At 37.5% G+C, this 19,514-nt stretch overlaps 1 protein-coding gene across 1 annotated transcript in view; it reads right to left on the minus strand.

The window, feature by feature from the left end:
• The window catches only part of LOC128684980 (protein lifeguard 4-like), a 65,295-nt gene that overhangs the window by 32,573 nt on the left and 13,208 nt on the right, over positions 1-19,514 (minus strand). Inside the window, exon 2 of the mRNA XM_070101391.1 lies at positions 4,987-5,161. Coding sequence (XP_069957492.1) covers positions 4,987-5,161 — 175 coding nt within the window. The remainder of the gene's footprint in view (positions 1-4,986; positions 5,162-19,514) is intronic.

Below are 19,514 nucleotides of genomic sequence, written 5' to 3' on the forward strand. Positions count from 1 at the left end.
TTCACTGGTGCTGTATGACCTTGAGGGTTCAGGACTCTCCAAGGATGCAAGAATATTCCCTTCAAGGAAGTGCCCAGATGCTAGTGATGGCCTTTGGACCTAGGGTAAGTGGACCTGTCCCTCACTTCCTTGGTTCAAGCCTGACTACCTACCATTCCCACATTTATTTATTTATTTATTTATTTATTTCCAATTTGTGCACACATACAGAGGTACAAAAAAATACAGATAAGAGCAGTATGCCAAAGCCACTTATACTATGCATAGCATTACGGGCTGGCTTAAAATTAACTTAAGATTAACTAAGCAATGATTATTATTATTATTATAATCAAAAAGAAGCGCTAAGCCACAAGGACTATACAGCGCTGCTACTAAGCAATGATGAAATCAGTGATAAAACATTAATGTAAACAGATAACTATAAAGCACAAGTGAGTATTACAAAGACAGGTCATATGGTTGCATTCAGTTAGGTAGTGATTCTGTTAGGTAGTGTATTTAAAAAATAATAAGTTAGATTGGGTTTTAGGTTTAACATTTATGTGATATAATTGTGAGAAACATTTAAGATATACAATTTATAATGTTCAGTTATTCAGTATTTATTTGGTTTTGGGTGAGTAAGTAATCTTTGAGAAGAGACTTGAATTTATAAACAGGTTGTGTTTCTTTTATATTTACAGGTAATGAATTCCAGATTTTAGGGCCTTTTATGTGCATTGAGTTTTTGCATAGTGTGAGATGGACACGAGGAACATCAAAGAGTGATCTGTGCCTTGTGTTATGGTCATGTGTTCTGTTGAGGTTGGCAAGGAGATGTTTGAGGGGAGGGTTAATATCAGAGTTAAGTGTTCTATGTATGTAATAGGTGCAGTAATAAGTATGGATGTTTTGTATGGTGAGTAGGTTTAGTGTATTGAATATTGGTGGAGTGTGCTGCCTGTAGTGAGAATTTGTTATCATTCTAACTGCAGCCTTTTGTTGGGTAATTAGTGGTCTGAGATGGTTAATCGTTGTTGAGCCCCATGCACAAATTCCATAGGTGAGATAGGGGTAAATAAGAGAGTGATATAGGGCCAGGAGGGCTGACTGTGGAACATAGTACCGTATCTTCGATAGTATGCCTACAGTCTTGGAAATTTTCTTAGAAATTTGATGTATATGTGTATGAAATTTGAGTCTATTATCAAGGTGGATTCCTAAGAATTTTCCCTCTGTTAGTTTTGTGATAGGTGATCCATTTATCATTATGTTAAGAGGGACATCTGTAGCTCTGTTACCAAACTGAATGAAGTAGGTTTTGTCAATGTTTAGTGTAAGTTTGTTAGTCCTCATCCAGGTAGATATTTTCTGTAATTCGGTATTTACAGTATTGGCTAGCGTGACTGGGCTCGGGTGAGAGAAGACGTATGTAGTGTCATCTGCAAATAGTGTGGGTTTGAGTAATTGCGAAGCATTTGGAAGGTCATTTATGTATAGGAGAAAGAGAAGAGGGCCAAGGACACTTCCCTGTGGGACACCAACTGTAATTGGTTGTGCAGAAGAGTTTGCCCCATTTGCATACACATATTGGCTTCTGTTGCTGAGGTAAGACTTGAGGTAGTTGAGGGAGTGCCCTCTTATACCATAGTGTGACAATTTTACGTGGAGCAAGTCATGGTCAACTGTATCAAAAGCTTTACGTAAGTCAATGAAGATCCCCAGTGGGACTTCTTTTTTCTCTATTGCAGTGTATATATGTTCTAGCATGTGTATAATAGCATCATTAGTATTTTTATTAGGCCTGAATCCAAATTGGCAGGGGTTGAGTATGTTTTGGGAGATAAGGTAGGAGTAGATTCGTTTATGAATTAATTTTTCGAAGATTTTTGAGAGAGGGTGTAAGTTGGATATTGGCCTATAGTTATTCAACTCTGTTTGGTCTCCTCCTTTGTGGATCGGGGTGACCCTTGCTATTTTGAGTACTGTAGGGAAGGTGGAGGATTCAATGGATTTGTTAAAGAGTGTTGCAATGATTGGTGATAGCACTTGTGACACTTTTTTGTATATAAGGGGTGGTAAGGTATTTAAATCTCCTGCCTTGTTTTTTAGTGCGTTGATAATAAGGGAGACTTCGTATGGGTTAGTCGGAGCTAGGAACAGTGTGTTCGGGTAGTTGCCGGTGAGGTAGTCATTTGGTGGGGTATCTGAGCTTGGGATTTTATTGGCAAGGTTTTGTCCTATAGTGGAGAAGAAATCATTGAGTCTGTTTGCTGTTTCTGTTGGTGGGATTTGGGGTTCATCTGTTTTTGCTAATTTTATTTCGCTATTTCGTGCTGTATGACATCCCCTACAAATTTAGTGCTTCTCCTGATTATAATAATTATAACAATCATGAATCACCAAGTGTCCTAAGACACTATAAAACCTAATTACATTTACTTATATGAATAACTAACAAAAATCTAACCATGTAAACAGCAATGTATCTATTGTTATCAAGCATTTATATATACCAAGCCTAATTATCCTATATGAATAGCTATTTTAACTACTGCACCTATTCAATAAATCCAAGGGATTGTTTAAAATATAATCATACATTCATTGAGTATTATAGAAGTATCACACTTCATACGCAATTAAGTAATTTTTGCTCTCACGTCTAAGGCTCCAAAATACTACATATGCACATTTATCAGTATTCAAACATAATATGCAGCAAGTTTTTCAATGTGAATAAAGTTATAATCATAGCATCAGTACTATTTCTCAGTTAAAAAAAATACAGTATACAGTGGAACCTCGGTTTTCATCTGTAATCTGTTCCAGAGAGTTGGACAAACCGAATTCGACGAGAACTAAAGCAATATTTCCCATAATAAATAATGTAAATCCAATTAATCCGTTCCAGACACCCAAAAATATTAACAAAAAATACATTTTATAGAGAATAATTATAGTTTTACATACACAAAACAATGAGAAATAAATATGACTAATAAAATGGATAAATGAACATTTAAATCACTTTTACCTTATTGAAGACTTGTTGGCGTATGGAAGACGGCGAGGAGGGGAGAGGGAGGAGAGTTTACTGTTTGGAAGGGTAATCCCCTTCCATACGGACTTCAGGTATCGAGTCCCTATCCGGGGCTACTTTCCCTCTTTGTCTTTTACTGGCACTAGGACCAGCTTGAGAGTCACTGTACCCATCACACAAAAAATCTGTCTAGAGAGGTGTTTCTGGAGTCTCTAAGATTTGCCTAAATTGGGACACAGCATTATCACTGAACATGTTGCAAACACGGCCTGCAACATCTTTGTTAGGGTGATATTTCTCCACAAAAATTTGCACCTCATTCCACTTTGCACAAATGTCCTTAATCACTGAAGAAGGCAGAATCTCCCCTCTCTCCTCCTCCTCCTCCTCCTCCTCCTCCGAAGCAATTTCCTCAACTGTAATCTGTTGCTGTTCCAGTTGAAGGTGTTGCAGCTCTTCAGTGGTTAGCCTTTCCTGTGGTCGTCCAACTCTTCCATATCCTGGCCACTAACATCCAACCCCATGGACTTCCCCAAAGCCACAGTAGATTCCACAACAGGCGTAAGGTTACCAGGGTTAGCCTCAAACCCTTCAAAATCCTTCTCTTGGACACATTCTGGCCACAATTTTCTCCAAGCAGAGTTCATTGTCCTGGAAGTCACTTCCTGTCAAGTTTTATCTATAAGGCTTATGCAATTGAGGATAATGAAGTGATTCCTCCAGAACTCTTTTAGGGTCAATTCAGTGTCTGACGTCACTTCAAAGCGCCTTTGAAACATTGCTGTGGTGTAGAGTTTTTTGAAGTTTGAAATGACCTGCTGGTCCAGGGGTTGGATGAGAGGAGTGGTATTAGGGGGCAAAATCTTCATTGTGATGAAACTAAACTCCAACAATTGGTCTTCTAAGTCTGGAGGATGAGCAGGAGCATTGTCCATTACCAGGAGGTACTTGAGTGGCAATTTATTTTCCAAGAGGTATTTTTTCACACTCAGGCCAAACACTTCATTGAACCAATCAATGAAAAATTTGCCCCGTGATACATGCCTTATTGTTAGCCTTCCACGTCACACACAATTTACTTCTGATGACATTGTTTTTCTTGAACGCTCAGGGATTTTCTGAGTGATACACCAGTAAAGGTTTCACTTTGAAATCCTCCCTAGCATTACCACAGAACAGAACAGTTAGCCTATCTTTCATAGGCTTGAGTTCTGGCAGCACCTTTTCCTCCTGCATGATGTAGGCCCTCTTTGGCATTTTCTTCTAAAAAAGGCCCGTTTCGTCACAACTGAAGACATGTTGGGGGAGGGGTCCTTCAGCACATTTATGCCTTCTGCAACATCAGATTTCTCGATTTCTTTTTTCTTCGCCAGGATGGAACCGATCATCGATAAGGACTTCCCAAACATCGACCACGTACTCAACTTTCATACTTTTCTACAAATTCTTTCTTGAATTCTATGGTGTTTCATCTTCTTTATCAAAGGGCTGGAACTTGAAGCTTTCTTTGGCACCATGGTTACTTGTCTAGCAGTTACACTCAATAAACAAGCACAAAATACGATGGATTATTACAAAATGTTTCGTATGAATGAGTAGGGTAATGTTCACTCGACGAGAAACGAAGACACACCGACTCAGAATGCGTGCATGGGATGCTTTGTGTGAGTGTGCAGGCGGACACGTTCAGTATGGTGGACGAAAACTGAGGTGATGAACTATAACTGGGACAATATTTTGATGAAAAAAGTAGTCGAAAACCAAATTCGACAAGAGCTGGGGCAAACAAAAACTGAGGTTCCACTGTAGTTTATTAGATAACTTTCTTAGTATTACTGGACCTTTGGTGCAGCATTTACAATTTTGCTGTCATGCATATAGCTTCATGTTAATCCTTAAAAGAAAAACTATCTATACATAAAAAACAAATGCAAAAGACTGAACTATGTTGGCAAGTTTACCTTTTCACATGAAGAGCAATCAGAAGCCCAAGAGCAAGAGGTAGGCACATTATAAGAATCCAAGGGTTGGCATGAATGGACTGACGTAGAAATGGAGTGTAAGCAAATGTAGCTGCCACCAATGTAGTAACTAGCAGCTGCACTGACAAAAGTCCATACACTTTTCGCAAAAAGCCTGTAGTAATATTATTTTTTAATATACAGTATAGTTATTCTATGTGTAACCTGAAAATGGTATATGCTTGTCTGTACTGTACTTCAAAAGACGTGTAGTACATCAAAAAGAATATATTAAAACACAAGTTTTAAAAAAATATTATGTGAAGTTTAATCACTTTCCCAACACTAAGAATGTGCCAAATATTTAAATTTACAAATTTCATTTAGCCTTTAAATACTAACCACTTAAAAATGTCTTTCTTTGTCCTAGGAGATTAGTTTTTGATTTGTCACCATTCTGTGATTTACCAAACTGTGTGCAATTAGTAAATCAGCATTAGCTAGTACAAAATAGGTTGCTTATGCTAAATTTCACAGAACACAGCAATGAATTGAGTAAAAATTTAATGTATCATTCCTTGTTAACAGTAAAAATATATTCATTGCCGGCAACTTTGATCTAGATGATGTGGAAACCAATACAGTACAAGCAAATCTACACCAAAAAATTAAAAATACATCCTCTCCTCACTTAGCGACGTACAGTGGACTCCCGGTTAACGATATTTTTTCACTCCAGAAGTATGTTCAGGTGCCAGTACTGACCGAATTTGTTCCCATAAGAAATATTGTGAAGTAGATTAGTCCATTTCAGACCCCCAAACATACACGTACAAACGCACTTACATAAATACACTTACATAATTGGTCGCATTCGGAGGTAATCGTTATGCGGGGGTCCACTGTACTTGTTTACCAATGCCTCGGACTTGCAATGGGCTCTGATCAGTATAAATAGTGCGAAGGTGACATTAAAACAATATCAAAGATGGTTGACACAAACTCACTACCATTATTGTATGCTCCTCACTTAGTGACGAATTCATTTAACAACGTAGTCTTAGGAATGGAGCTCTGTCGTCAAGTAAGGAGAGGCTGTACTGAATTGCCACCATCATCAGACCCCCCTCCCCCCCCCCCAAAAAAAAATAGATCATTGCAGTTTAGTTACTTCAAGATAATGATATCAATTTAAAATTTCATAAATTTTCTACAAGAAGGGGACAGCTTTTGCCCTTGTTTGGCAGAACTGCTTGTTAGCATTATTGACTGTTTGAAGTCATGATTTTTGTTTGACTGCAGTCTGAAAAGCTAACAAATGTTAATAAATGTCATTAAATGTCAATCCTGAGCACCTGGCCATCTTATTAATAATTTTTGTTGTTCTATTAATTCCCTTATCAACTGTTGTCCACTTTTAGAATAAGAACAAGTACTTTATTTTGACATGATACATTATACATAGTTGTACAAAGGAATATAATAGCTGGCTGTACATGACAAAAGCCTCTTGTATGCAGAGCATTTCAGGTAAACTTAATATTAACTTAAGGTTAGGTAGGCAATAACAGATGATTGTATGGACATTTGATGAGTTAAAGCGAGTGCAGGAACAATTTAAAACAATTTACAAAAATGACATTACGTATTACAATTTAGTATTATTTAATACACTGAAATTTAAGCATCCTAATTTTGAGGTAGTGAGTACATATACGGTTGAGCAATCATTAGCACAATATACAGTAATGAAGCTGAATTAAGGTTAGGTTAAGTACAGGTCCGCGATCACAAATCTGGCAATCAGTTATTCGGTTCCTTCAGTTATTCGGCACTAATTTTGGCTAGCATAATTTCAAATTTCCAGGGTCGCCACACCAACCTGCTGGTACTGTTTGGTGGCGCTACTTGCTGCATTAGTGATACCAATTTCTTTTTCTACACTTATTGTTTTAACCTGCTTACTTTTATCCCTAGCCATGGTTCCAATGAATAAAAGAAATACTTCTCATTATGTAAAGCACCTACACAGCACATTATCCATTAAAGATAAGGTGGCTTTGAAGCCACTGTCGGTTGCCATGAGCTCAGTCTCGTGAAGCAGGAGAATATGCTTTATTATTACGCTAATATCAACACTACAGCTTATTTGCCTATCACAATTGATCTAATATGACATAATAAACAATATAAATAACATAAAACATGTTAAATACTCCAGAATGAATAATATTTGGCATACTACCAAGCAGTTCGACAGAGTTATGTAGAGGATACAAGATACAAGTACCATTCTCCTATGACTCACGAAATCGTAATGACACGATTGCAAACAAACCTATCCCTGTCTTGGGGCTTATATTAGAGAAAACGGAGTGTAGCACAGGGCTAACTGATATACACTCGTACTGCACCATAAACCTGAAACAAAAAAGTTATTTTCTCTATATAGATTATCACACATAGCAGCACATGTGTAGAGAACCTAGGATAACCCAAAAAAGTCAACATGGCTTATTTTTAGTACCTGGCTTGGGTTATCCATATATGATTTTTGGTAAATATTCGATTCTCAGCCAGGGTAGAAACATTAGGCGTGTTTCTTTACACCTGTTGTCTGTTTACCCATCAGTAAATGGGTACCTGGGTGTTAGCCGACTAGTGTGGGTGTTATCCTGGGACACTAACCTAATTTTCTTGAAATACTCTGCATAACAAGCGGCTTTCTATATAGTAGTATGTCACTGATGTCGGTTAGGCCTATATAACTTGTACATGTACGTGTAGTAAATAAAGATATTATTATTATTATTATTATTTACATAAAGTGGGAGTTGTCACAGTTGCTCTTTGCTAATGACACTGTGCTCTTGGTAGATTCTGAAGGGAAGTTGCAGAGATTGGTGGATGAATTTGGTAGGGTGTGCAAAAGAAGAAAATTAAAAGTGAATACAGGAAAGAGTAAGGTTATGAGGATAACAAAAAGATTAGGTGATGAAAGATTGGATATCAGATTGGAGGGAGAGAGTATGGAGGAGGTGAATGTATTCAGATATTTGGGAGTGGATGTGTCAGCGGATGGGTCTATGAAAGATGAGGTGAATCACAGAATTGATGAGGGGAAAAGGGTGAGCGGTGCACTTAGGAGTCTGTGGAGACAAAGAACTTTGTCCTTGGAGGCAAAGAGGGGAATGTATGAGAGTATAGTTTTACCAACGCTCTTATATGGGTGTGAAGCATGGGTGATGAATGTTGCAGCGAGGAGAAGGCTGGAGGCAGTGGAGATGTCATGTCTGAGGGCAATGTGTGGTGTGAATATAATGCAAAGAATTCGTAGTTTGGAAGTTAGGAGGAGGTGTGGGATTACCAAAACTGTTGTCCAGAGGGCTGAGGAAGGGTTGTTGAGGTGGTTCGGACATGTAGAGAGAATGGAGCGAAACAGAGTGACTTCAAGAGTGTATCAGTCTGCAGTGGAAGGAAGGCGGGGTAGGGGTCGGCCTAGGAAAGGTTGGAGGGAGGGGGTAAAGGAGGTTTTGTGTGCTAGGGGCTTGGACTTCCAGCAGGCATGCGTGAGCGTGTTTGATAGGAGTGAATGGAGACAAATGGTTTTTAATACTTGACGTGCTGTTGGAGTGTGAGCAAAGTAACATTTATGAATGGGTTCAGGGAAACCGGCAGGCCGGACTTGAGTCCTGGAGATGGGAAGTACAGTGCCTGCACTCTGAAGGAGGGGTGTTAATGTTGCAGTTTAAAAACTGTAGTGTAAAGCACCCTTCTGGCAAGACAGTGATGGAGTGAATGATGGTGAAAGTTTTTCTTTTTCGGGCCACCCTGCCTTGGTGAGAATCGGCCAGTGTGATAATAAAAGAAAATTGTTTGTTGGGTTATCTTATTCAAACTTGAGCAATGTATGATGGAAAGATACTTCTTAACGTACACCAAAAATGAAAGAAATCAGACCATAAATAGCGGAGTTCACTTCTCAGCCATTAGTGGCTGCTTGGCGGTACATTTTTGTATGTTTTTTATGGTTATATTCTCATTTTTTCAGTCTCATTTGATAGAATGAAAGATATATTACAGAAACAGATATGATTTTGATTGCTTTCATGACGAAAAGTACCTTGAAATTGCGCTCACAGTAGCGAAAATGTTCTAATTTTTAGCAAAGCTCAAGAGTAAACAAATGACGTACGTCACCGTCCAATACCTGTCCGCCTGCCAGTCCAAATTCCAATACGTAGTCAAGAATGGGTCGACATTATTTATACAATTATTACAATAATGCAGCAGTCTGCATAACAGTAAATCTATTATTTTTTTGTGAATAAAAATTCCAAATGGTAAGCAAGAGCAATGTAAGAGGGGCCTGTAGCCATGACTAATGAACAGAGAAAATGTTACTTTAGTGCCAGGAATGTCTGCAGTGTTTATTCTGGACCCTATTTTGAAATTGGCATCTCTTGAAATTTGCGTGAAATCGGCCAAATTGCCAATTTCTGACCACTTTATTGGGTAGTTGAAATAAGTGAATGGGTGGTTTCTTGTACTCAGTTGACAGACTAGAAGTAAATAAGTTCATTCAGGTATACACAAATACAGTTACATAGATTATCATACACATCAGTGTATGTATAGAGAACCTAGGATAACCCAGAAAAGTCAGACAAAGTGACTTATTTCCAGTACCTGGCTTGGGCTTGCCATATATGATTTTTGGTAAATATTTTTTTTTTCTCGGTTGTTTGTTGGACTATCTCATTGAAACTTGGGCAATGTATGATGGAAAGATGCTTCTTAACGTACAACAAAAATAAAAATGACGGACGATAAATAAGGGAGTTCACTTCTCAGCCATTAGCCGCCTCTTTGCAGTATATTTTCGTATGTTTTTTATGGTTGTATTCTCATTTTTTTGGACTCATTTAATAGAATGGAAGATATATTACAGAAATAGACATGATTTTGATTGCTTTCATGACAAAGTACCTTGAAATTGAGCTCAAAGTAGCGGAAATGTTCGATTTTTGCCGATGTAAAATGAACTTTGTGTGAGTCAAGTTGGTTACTTTTATTAAGTGTATTCTAACCTAACCACTCTGTAATCCGACAAACTCGGTAATCCGGCACACTACAGGTCCCAATGATGCCGGATTTGTGATGGAGGACCTATAGTAGTATATTATTTAGAAGTTGTTTTGTACAGCTTTTGAGTCACTGATAGGTACCGAGTTGTTTGTCTGATTAATTTTGGGTCATGAGGCGATTTCTAAGTACAGTGGACCCCCGCATAGCGAACTTAATCCGTGCAAGAGGGCTGGTCGTTATGCGAAATGTTCGCTATGCGAATTAATTTTCCCCATAAGAAATAATGGAAATAAAATTAATCCGTGCAAGACACCCAAAAGTATGAAAAAAAAATTTTTTTACCACAAAAAAATGTTAATTTTAGTACACACAAACTGAAAAAGGCATGCACAATTACATGACACTTACTTTTATTGAAGATCTGGTGATGATTGATGGGATGGGAGGAGGGGAGAGCATTATCTTCTTACTGTTTAGAAGGGGAATCCCCTTCCATTAGGACTTGAGGTAGCAAGTCCTTTTCTGGGGTTACTTCCCTTCTTCTTTTAATGCCACTAGGACCAGCTTGAGAGTCACTGGACCTCTGTCGCACAACAAATCTGTCCATAGAGCTCTGTACCTCCCGTTCCTTCAAGACTTTCCTAAAATGGGCCATAACATTGTCATTGAAATAGTCACCAGCACGGCTTGCAACAGCTGTGTCAGGGTGATTTTCATCCATAAAGGTTTGCAGTTCAACCCACTGTGCACACATTTCCTTAATTTTTGAAGTAGGCACAATGGATTCCACAACTGGCATAGGCTTCTCAGGGTTAGCCCCAAACCCTTCAAAATCTTTCTTAATTTCCATACTAATTCTCACCCTTTTTACCACAGGGTTGGCACTAGAAGCTTTCTTGGGGCCCATGGTCACTTATTTTCCAGAAACAGCACCGAAAACACTGTAATAATACGAAATATTCCGAGTGTATGCTTGAATGTTACCGCGGAGGCTAGCTGGTAAACAATGGGACAGGCGGCACATGTGAGGCTGGCTGAGGGCCCACATTGGACGCGTCTCCGACGAAGTTCGCTGAGCGGGTTTTTGTCTACTATGCGGGGCAAAATTTCAGCGAACAAAGCGTTCGCTATGCGGATTGTTCGCTATGCAAGGCGTTCGCTATGCGGGGGTCCACTGTATAGCCTTAAATTGATTGCTGGCAGGGATCCTTTAGTGTGCTCTGGCAATGAATTCCAGATCTTAGGGCCCTTTACATATATGCCATTTTTGCATAGGGAGAGATGGACAAGAGGGATATCGAAGAGTGATTTGTGTCTTGTATTATGGTTGTGTGTTCTGTTATAGTTATCAAGTAGTAGTTTGAGAGGAGAGTATATATGAATGTAGTGTTCTGTGTATATAGTAGGTACAATAATAAGGGTGGATGTTTTGTGCATTAAGCAAGTTGAGACTCTTGATTAGTGGCAGAGCATGCTGTCTGTTGCTGGAGTTAGTTATCAATCGCACTGCAGCTTTCTGTTGGGTTATTAAAAGTTTAAAGTGATTTGCTGTGGTTGAGCCCCATGCACAAATACCATAGGTGAGGTAAGGGTAAATGAGAGTGGTACAGAACAAGAAGAGCTGGTTGGGGGACATAGTACCATATCATTGAAAGGATGCCTAATGTTTTGGAGACTTTATTGGATATATGCTGTGTGTGTGTGTCTGGAATCTGAGACCACAGTCTAGGTGGAAACCTAGAAATTTGCTCTCTGCGAGTGTAGAAATGGGTGAATCATTTATCATTATGTTTAGCTGTACACTTGAGGCTCTGTTTCCAAATAGCATGAAGTAGGTTTGGTCTATAATGAGTGTAAGTTTGTTGGTAGTAATCCAAGTTGATATTTTTAGTAATTCGGCATTTACAGTGTCTATTAGTATGGTTGGGTTTGGGTGGAAGTAGACTTAAGTAGTGTCATCTGCAAATAATATGGGTTTAAGGAGTTTAGATGCATTTGGTAGATCATTGATGTAAACGAGAAAGAAGTGGGCCAAGGGCACTCCCCTGTGGGACATCAGCAATAACATATTGAGTAGTGGAGTTAGCTCCATTTGTGTATTTATTTATTTATTTATTTAGTAATTTAAGCATACAGACAGAGGTACAAAAAATACAGGTAAGAGCAGCATGCCAAAGCCACTTATATGCATAGCATTACGGGCTGGCTTAAAATTAACTAAGCAATGATGAAATCAGTGATAAAACATTATTGTAAACAGATAACTATAAAGCACAAATGAGTATTACAAAGACAGGTCATATGGTTGCTTGCATTGCTGTACATTCAGTCGAATGGAGTATTCTGTTAGGTAGTGTATTTAAAAAAATAATAAAGTTAGATTGGGTCCTAGGTTTAACATTTGTGTGATATAATTGTGAGTAACATATAGGATATACAATTTATAAGGTTCAGTTATTCAGTATTTATTTGGTTTTGAGTGAGTAAGTGATCTTTGAGAAGAGACTTGAATTTATAAACAGGTAGTGTTTCTTTTATATTTACAGGTAATGAATTCCAGATTTTAGGGCCTTTTATGTGGATTGAGTTTTTGCATAGCGTGAGATGGACACGAGGAACATCAAAGAGTGAACTGTGCCTTGTGTTATGGTCATGTGTTCTGTTGAGGTTGGCAAGGAGATGTTTGAGGGGAGGGTTAATATCAGAGTTAAGTGTTCTATGTATGTAATAGGTGCAATAATAAGTATGGATGTTTTGTATGGTGAGTAGGTTGAGTGTTTTGAATATTGGTGGAGTGTGTTGCCTGTAGTGAGAATTTATCATTCTAACTGCAGCCTTTTGTTGGGTAATTAGTGGTCTGAGATGGTTAATTGTTGTTGAGCCCCATCCACAAATTCCATAGGTGAGATAGGGGTAAATAAGAGAGTGATAAAGGGCCAGGAGGGCTGACTGTGGAACATAGTACCGTATCTTCGATAGTATGCCTACAGTCTTGGAAATTTTCTTAGAAATTTGTTGTATATGTGTATGAAATTTGAGTCTATTATCGAGGTGGATTCCTAGGAATTTTCCCTCTGTTAGCTTTGTGATAGGTGATCCGTTTATTGTTATGTTAAGAGGTACATCTGTAGCTCTGTTACCAAACTGAATGAAGTAGGTTTTGTCAATGTTTAGTGTAAGTTTGTTAGTCCTCATCCAGGTAGATATTTTCTGGGGTTGAGAATGTTTTGGGAGATGAGGTAGGAGTAGATTCGTTTATGAATTAATTTTTCGAAGATTTTTGAGAGAGGGTGTAAATTGGATATTGGCCTATAGTTATTCAACTCTGTTTGGTCTCCTCCTTTATGGATTGGGGTGACCCTTGCTATTTTGAGAACTGTAGGGAAGGTGGAGGATTCAATGGATTTGTTAAAGAGTGTTGCAATGATTGGTGATAGTACTTGTGACGCTTTTTTGTATATAAAGGGTGGTAAGGTATTTAAATCTCCTGCCTTGTTTTTCAGTGCGTTGATAATAAGGGAGACTTCGTATGGGTTAGTCGGAGCTAGGAACAGTGTGTTCGGGTAGTTGCCAGTTAGGTAGTCATTTGGTGGGGTATCTGAGCTTGGGATTTTATTGGCAAGGTTTTGACCTATAGTGGAGAAGAAATCATTGAGTCTGTTTGCTGTTTCTGTTGATGGGAGTTGGGGTTCATCTGATTTTGCTAATTTTATTTCGCTATGTCGTGATATCTTTTTTGTTCCCAGAATTTCTGATAGGGTCTTCCAGGTCTTTTTTATATCACCTCGTAAGTTGGATAATCTGTTCTCATAATACAATTTTTTTGCCCTTCTTATCAGGCTGGTCAGGATTGACGAGTAACGTTTTGTTTGGTCTCTGGTTATGTGACCCATTCTGTACTGTTTTTCATATTGGTGTTTTGTATTTATGGATTTGAGAATGCTGGGTGTTAGCCAGGGACTGTTCAGTCTCTTAGCTGTCATCTGTTTAGTTTTTTTAGGGCAGTGCTTGTTATAAAGGTATTGGGTCTTTTTTAGAAAATTATTAAAACATTCGTCAATATCTGTATAGATTTCTAGCTCAGTGTGCCAGTCAATGTTTGTTACTGCTGTTGTGAAGTTATTAATGGCTGCCTCATTGTGAAGTCTGAAGGTGACTTTAGTAGTGTCTTGGGGTATTTTACCAAGAGTTGTTATGAGGAAAGTAGGGTAGTGGTCTGTGGTATTATCTGTAATTATGCCTGATTTTAAAGGGGATATGGTGTTGGTCCGATGTGGTCAAGTAGGGAAACACTAGTCTCTGTAACTCTTGTAGGTTTTGTTACTGTTGGTAGCAACATGCAGTTACTCATTGTGTTTGTGAATTCAGTAACGTGTGGGTCCTGGTCTTGCAGGAGATTTATATTGAAGTCACCTGAGAGTAGTAAGTGATCTTTGTTCATGTGTGCATCATTTATCATACTTCCTAGGTTTTGACTAAATTGGCTAATGTTTGATTGTGGAACTCTGTAGATGTTTATCACTGTAAGAGGTTTTTGTAGGTATTTGGATTTGTTCATCCCTTGTGCAAGTATTAGTGATACATTCTAGTTGGTCTGAGTAGTATACAGCAGTGCCACCCCCTTGTTGGTCTGGCCTACAGTTGTGCATGGCTGTGTAACCAGGAATGGCATAGACATCTGTAGTATCAGGCTTTAGCCAGGTTTCAGTTAGTGTAATGATGGACATATTGGCATGCAAGGAATTTAGTAATGCTAGGAGGTCATCATAATGCTTGCTTAAAGATCTGATATTGTAGTTAAAGATAGTTATGTTGTTGTTAGCTCTGAGAAGTGTCTTTGATTGTTCTGCTGTGTAGTAATTACAGTAACTGTTTGAATCATTTAAGTCATTAAATAAGAGGTTGGTATCAGGATCAATGCTTGTAATCATAAGATTTTAGTGAATCTATAGTTAGAATTAAGTAAAAAATAAAGTAAATATTCTAAAGCTAAAAAAAAATAGCACCTGAATTATTTAACAAATGTAAAAATAATGAGCTAAGGTAGTTTTTTAAAGCTAAAATAAAGGAGACAATATAAAAGGGACTAAAATAATTTGTGGTGAACAAATAAAGTGATGATCAAATAATGGAGCTTGGGAATATGATAGTAGGTAGTACTTAAAAGATAATTCTTTAAAGTTAGAATTATAATATAAAATTATAATATAAAAGGGACTAATATAAGTTGTGGTGAACAATAAAGTGGTAATCAAATAATTGCACTAAGGTCTAATATAATGACTTTTGTGGAGTCTATGTTTTGAGCTAGAATGAGCTATAGTACAACTAGATTTAATCTAATAATATAACAATACAAATTAAAAATAGCACCAGTCTCTCACTAGTAATTGCAATATGGTCTAATATAATGAATTTGGTATTGACTATAGTACAACTGAGTTTAATCTAATAATATAAAAAAGGCACAAGACTCTCAATTGTAATTGCACTAAGGTGTTATATAAGTTGTTTACAAGAATTAGAGTATAACTAGATTTAAATTGACAAGATAAAATATGCAAGTTAAGGTAGCAAAAGAATAAAAAAAGTAGAAAAAAAAATATATGAGGTAGTTGGTACTAGTTAGCAAAAGATAGTTAAGGGCCTTGAACAATAATATAATTGAAATATACACTAATTGCACACACAATATAGTCACTAAGATATGAAAACAATCTTAGAGTAGGAATTATAATATAAACTTATAATATAAAAATACAAATTGAAATGGTACTTGCAATTGCACTAGAGTCTCGTATAGGTTGTTGACAAGATCAGGAGTATAACTAGATTTAAATTGACAAAATATAATTCACAATTAAAGTACCAAAAGAATAATAGTAAAAAAATAACAAGGGTAATGTCTTGGTTATAATATGATAGTAAGATGGTAGACAGGTACACAGGTACAAAGGATAATATAAAGGTTGGAGTTGAATATACCAATTTGAAAATTTGGCAACAAAATGTTATGGGAAGTATAAAATAATGTTTAATGTACAAAAGTAAAATTGACTGGTAGTAAATATGGTGTTTAATAAAATTTTAGTAAGTAATAATGATTACAAAAAAGTGAAAAAGTAATGTTTATTCCATTCAATATTGCACTGGTAGTTATACTAGAAGTTATATGGCAGCACAAGGTAATTAAGAGTACTCTAAGATAGTAAATGTGGTATTAAAACAGGGTGTTTGGGAGAGGGGTGGGATTAAATTATGGGGAATCAAATTCAAAATGGGAATTGACACAGTTACTTTTTGCTGATGATACTGTGCTTATGGGAGATTCTAAAGAAAAATTGCAAAGGTTAGTGGATGAGTTTGGGAATGTGTGTAAAGGTAGAAAGTTGAAAGTGAACATAGAAAAGAGTAAGGTGATGAGGGTGTCAAATGATTTAGATAAAGAAAAATTGGATATCAAATTGGGGAGGAGGAGTATGGAAGAAGTGAATGTTTTCAGATACTTGGGAGTTGACGTGTCGGCGGATGGATTTATGAAGGATGAGGTTAATCATAGAATTGATGAGGGAAAAAAGGTGAGTGGTGCGTTGAGGTATATGTGGAGTCAAAAAACGTTATCTATGGAGGCAAAGAAGGGAATGTATGAAAGTATAGTAGTACCAACACTCTTATATGGGTGTGAAGCTTGGGTGGTAAATGCAGCAGCGAGGAGACGGTTGGAGGCAGCGGAGATGTCCTGTTTAAGGGCAATGTGTGGTGTAAATATTATGCAGAAAATTCGGAGTGTGGAAATTAGGAGAAGGTGTGGAGTTAATAAAAGTATTAGTCAGAGGGCAGAAGAGGGGTTGTTGAGGTGGTTTGGTCATTTAGAGAGAATGGATCACAGTAGAATGACATGGAAAGCATATAAATCTATAGGGGAAGGAAGGCGGGGTAGGGGTCGTCCTCGAAAGGGTTGGAGAGAGGGGGTAAAGGAGGTTTTGTGGGTAAGGGGCTTGGACTTCCAGCAAGCGTGCGTGAGCGTGTTAGATAGGAGTGAATGGAGACGAATGGTACTTGGGACCTGACGATCTGTTGGAGTGTGAGCAGGGTAATATTTAGTGAAGGGATTCAGGGAAACCGGTTATTTTCATATAGTCGGACTTGAGTCCTGGAAATGGGAAGTACAATGCCTGCACTTTAAAGGAGGGGTTTGGGATATTGGCAGTTTGGAGGGATATGTTGTGTATCTTTATATGTTTATGCTTCTAGACTGTTGTATTCTGAGCACCTCTGCAAAAACAGTGATAATGTGCGAGTGTGGTGAAAGTGTTGAATGATGATGAAAGTATTTTCTTTTTGGGGATTTTCTTTCTTTTTTGGGTCACCCTGCCTCGGTGGGAGACGACCGACTTGTTGAAAAAAAAAAAAAAAAAGGTAATTAGACAAGTAATGGTTATTAAATGTCAAAAATGTTAAGAATAAATTGAAATTTTAGTAAAAATTATAATTATTATTTTTAGTAAGTAATATCAATTGATAGTATTTAAAAAATATGAGGTAATAATATGGACAGAGAAAGTATCAATTCAGCTAATGTTTAAGCAAACAACAGTAAATAAGAAAATTACATAAGGTGACTTATGCTTACTAGTAAAATCACAAAATGAGGTAGTTGATTATTTAATTACTAAGAGATTGTACAATGAAATTTGAACAATAATGGAGCAAAACATTCACTACACTACGTAGGCTTTTAGGTTGGACATTGTTTAGTTATTCTCTGTAAGATTAGTATCCCTGAGAAATCGTGATAGATCATTCTCGTTCGTTATTGTGTACAGTTGACTTACATTTGTTTTCCTAACAAGAATTTTCCCATCTCGTGTGAAGCATTGGTGTATTGTGTCATTATTCTCCCGCTTAAGTTTTCTGACTATAAAGGAGGTTCTGACGTTTTTTGGTAAGACACTCGTTTATGTATACCTCTTTCTTTACTTTAGTAGATGCAATAATTAAGTCTTTTTTCCTGTCATGTGAGTGGAATCTAAGCATAACACTTTTTCTACCATGGGATCCTAGTAATCTGGCTTCTTTTATTTCTGACTCTGGTACAATAACACTTGTTTGGTCCTTTATGATCTGCAGAGTAATTTCTTTACTGTTTGTTTGGTTAATATCACTGGGAAAAAGTGGGCTGTTAACTATTACTGCGTCCGATAGTTTATCTTGCTCAGTTTTATCTTCTTGGAGAGCAAAGTAGTCACTGAACTGGTTATCTAAGTTATTCTTCCATTCTTTTACTGCTTCTTCAACCTTTGTATTAAGAGATATTATTTGTTGGGTATGGCTATCTATGACTGCTTGGATGGTCTTGTCACAGTTAGTCATTCCAGGTGTTGATAACTTTTGTTCAAGACTGAGGATTTTGTTCTCGAGTTGTGTCATCCTGGTGTCTTGTTTTGTTAGCGTTTCTCGAAGATTCATATTTTCAATAACTAAGTTGGAGATGCATGTTTTTAGGGTATCTGGATCGTTTGTCATACCTGAGAGACTACTTGGTAGGTTGAATCCGGGGAAGAGAGGGGAGGATGGGCTGGTGGCAGCCATGTTTGTTGTTATTGTTGTGGTGTCGCCTTGAGCGGTGGTGAGTGGGGTGGTTGCTGGTTTCTATTGCTAAGGTAGGATTTTAGGTAATTGAGAGTATGTCCTCTGATACCATAATGTGCTAACTTTTGGTGTAATAGGTGATGGTCAACTTTATCAAAAGCTTTACGCAAGTCTATGAAAAGTCCCAGGGGAAGTTCCTTTTTTCCAAGTGTCATATATATTAGTTTGAGCATATGTATAATTGCACCATTAGTACTTTTTTTCGGTCTGAATCCAAACTGACTGGGGTTGAGTATGTTGTGGGATGCTAAGTAGGAGTAGACTTGTTTGTGAATTAATTTTTCAAAGATTTTTGATAGGGGCAAGTTCGATACAGGCCTATAGTTGTTCAATTCAGTTGGACCACCTCCTTTGAGGATCAGGGTAACCCTTGCAGTCTTGAGTATGGATGGGAATTTGGAAGATTCAATGGAATTGTTAGAGAGTTGCAATAACTGGTGACAACACATGAGAAGCTTTTTTATACATATGTGGTGGCAAGTTATTTAGGACTCCTGCCTTGTTCTTTAGTGTTTTGATGATGACCGAGATTTAAGTAGTTAGTTGGTGCTAAAAATAGAGTATTTGGGTAGTTGCCAGTAAGGTAGCCTTTTGGTTGAATGTTTGAGTTTGGGATTTTGCTTGCTATCTTTTTTTCCTACGGACGAGAAGAAGAAATTAAGTTTGTTGGCAGTATCAGTTGACTGGAAAAAGAGGTTCATCTGGTTTAGTTAGGTTGATCATTCTGTTTTGCAGCATCTTTTTAGATCCTAGAATTTCATACAAGGTTTTTCCAGGTTTTTTTTTCA

Source organism: Cherax quadricarinatus, chromosome 5, assembly GCF_038502225.1.
Source record: "Cherax quadricarinatus isolate ZL_2023a chromosome 5, ASM3850222v1, whole genome shotgun sequence".
Taxonomy (NCBI): Eukaryota; Metazoa; Arthropoda; class Malacostraca; order Decapoda; family Parastacidae; genus Cherax; species Cherax quadricarinatus.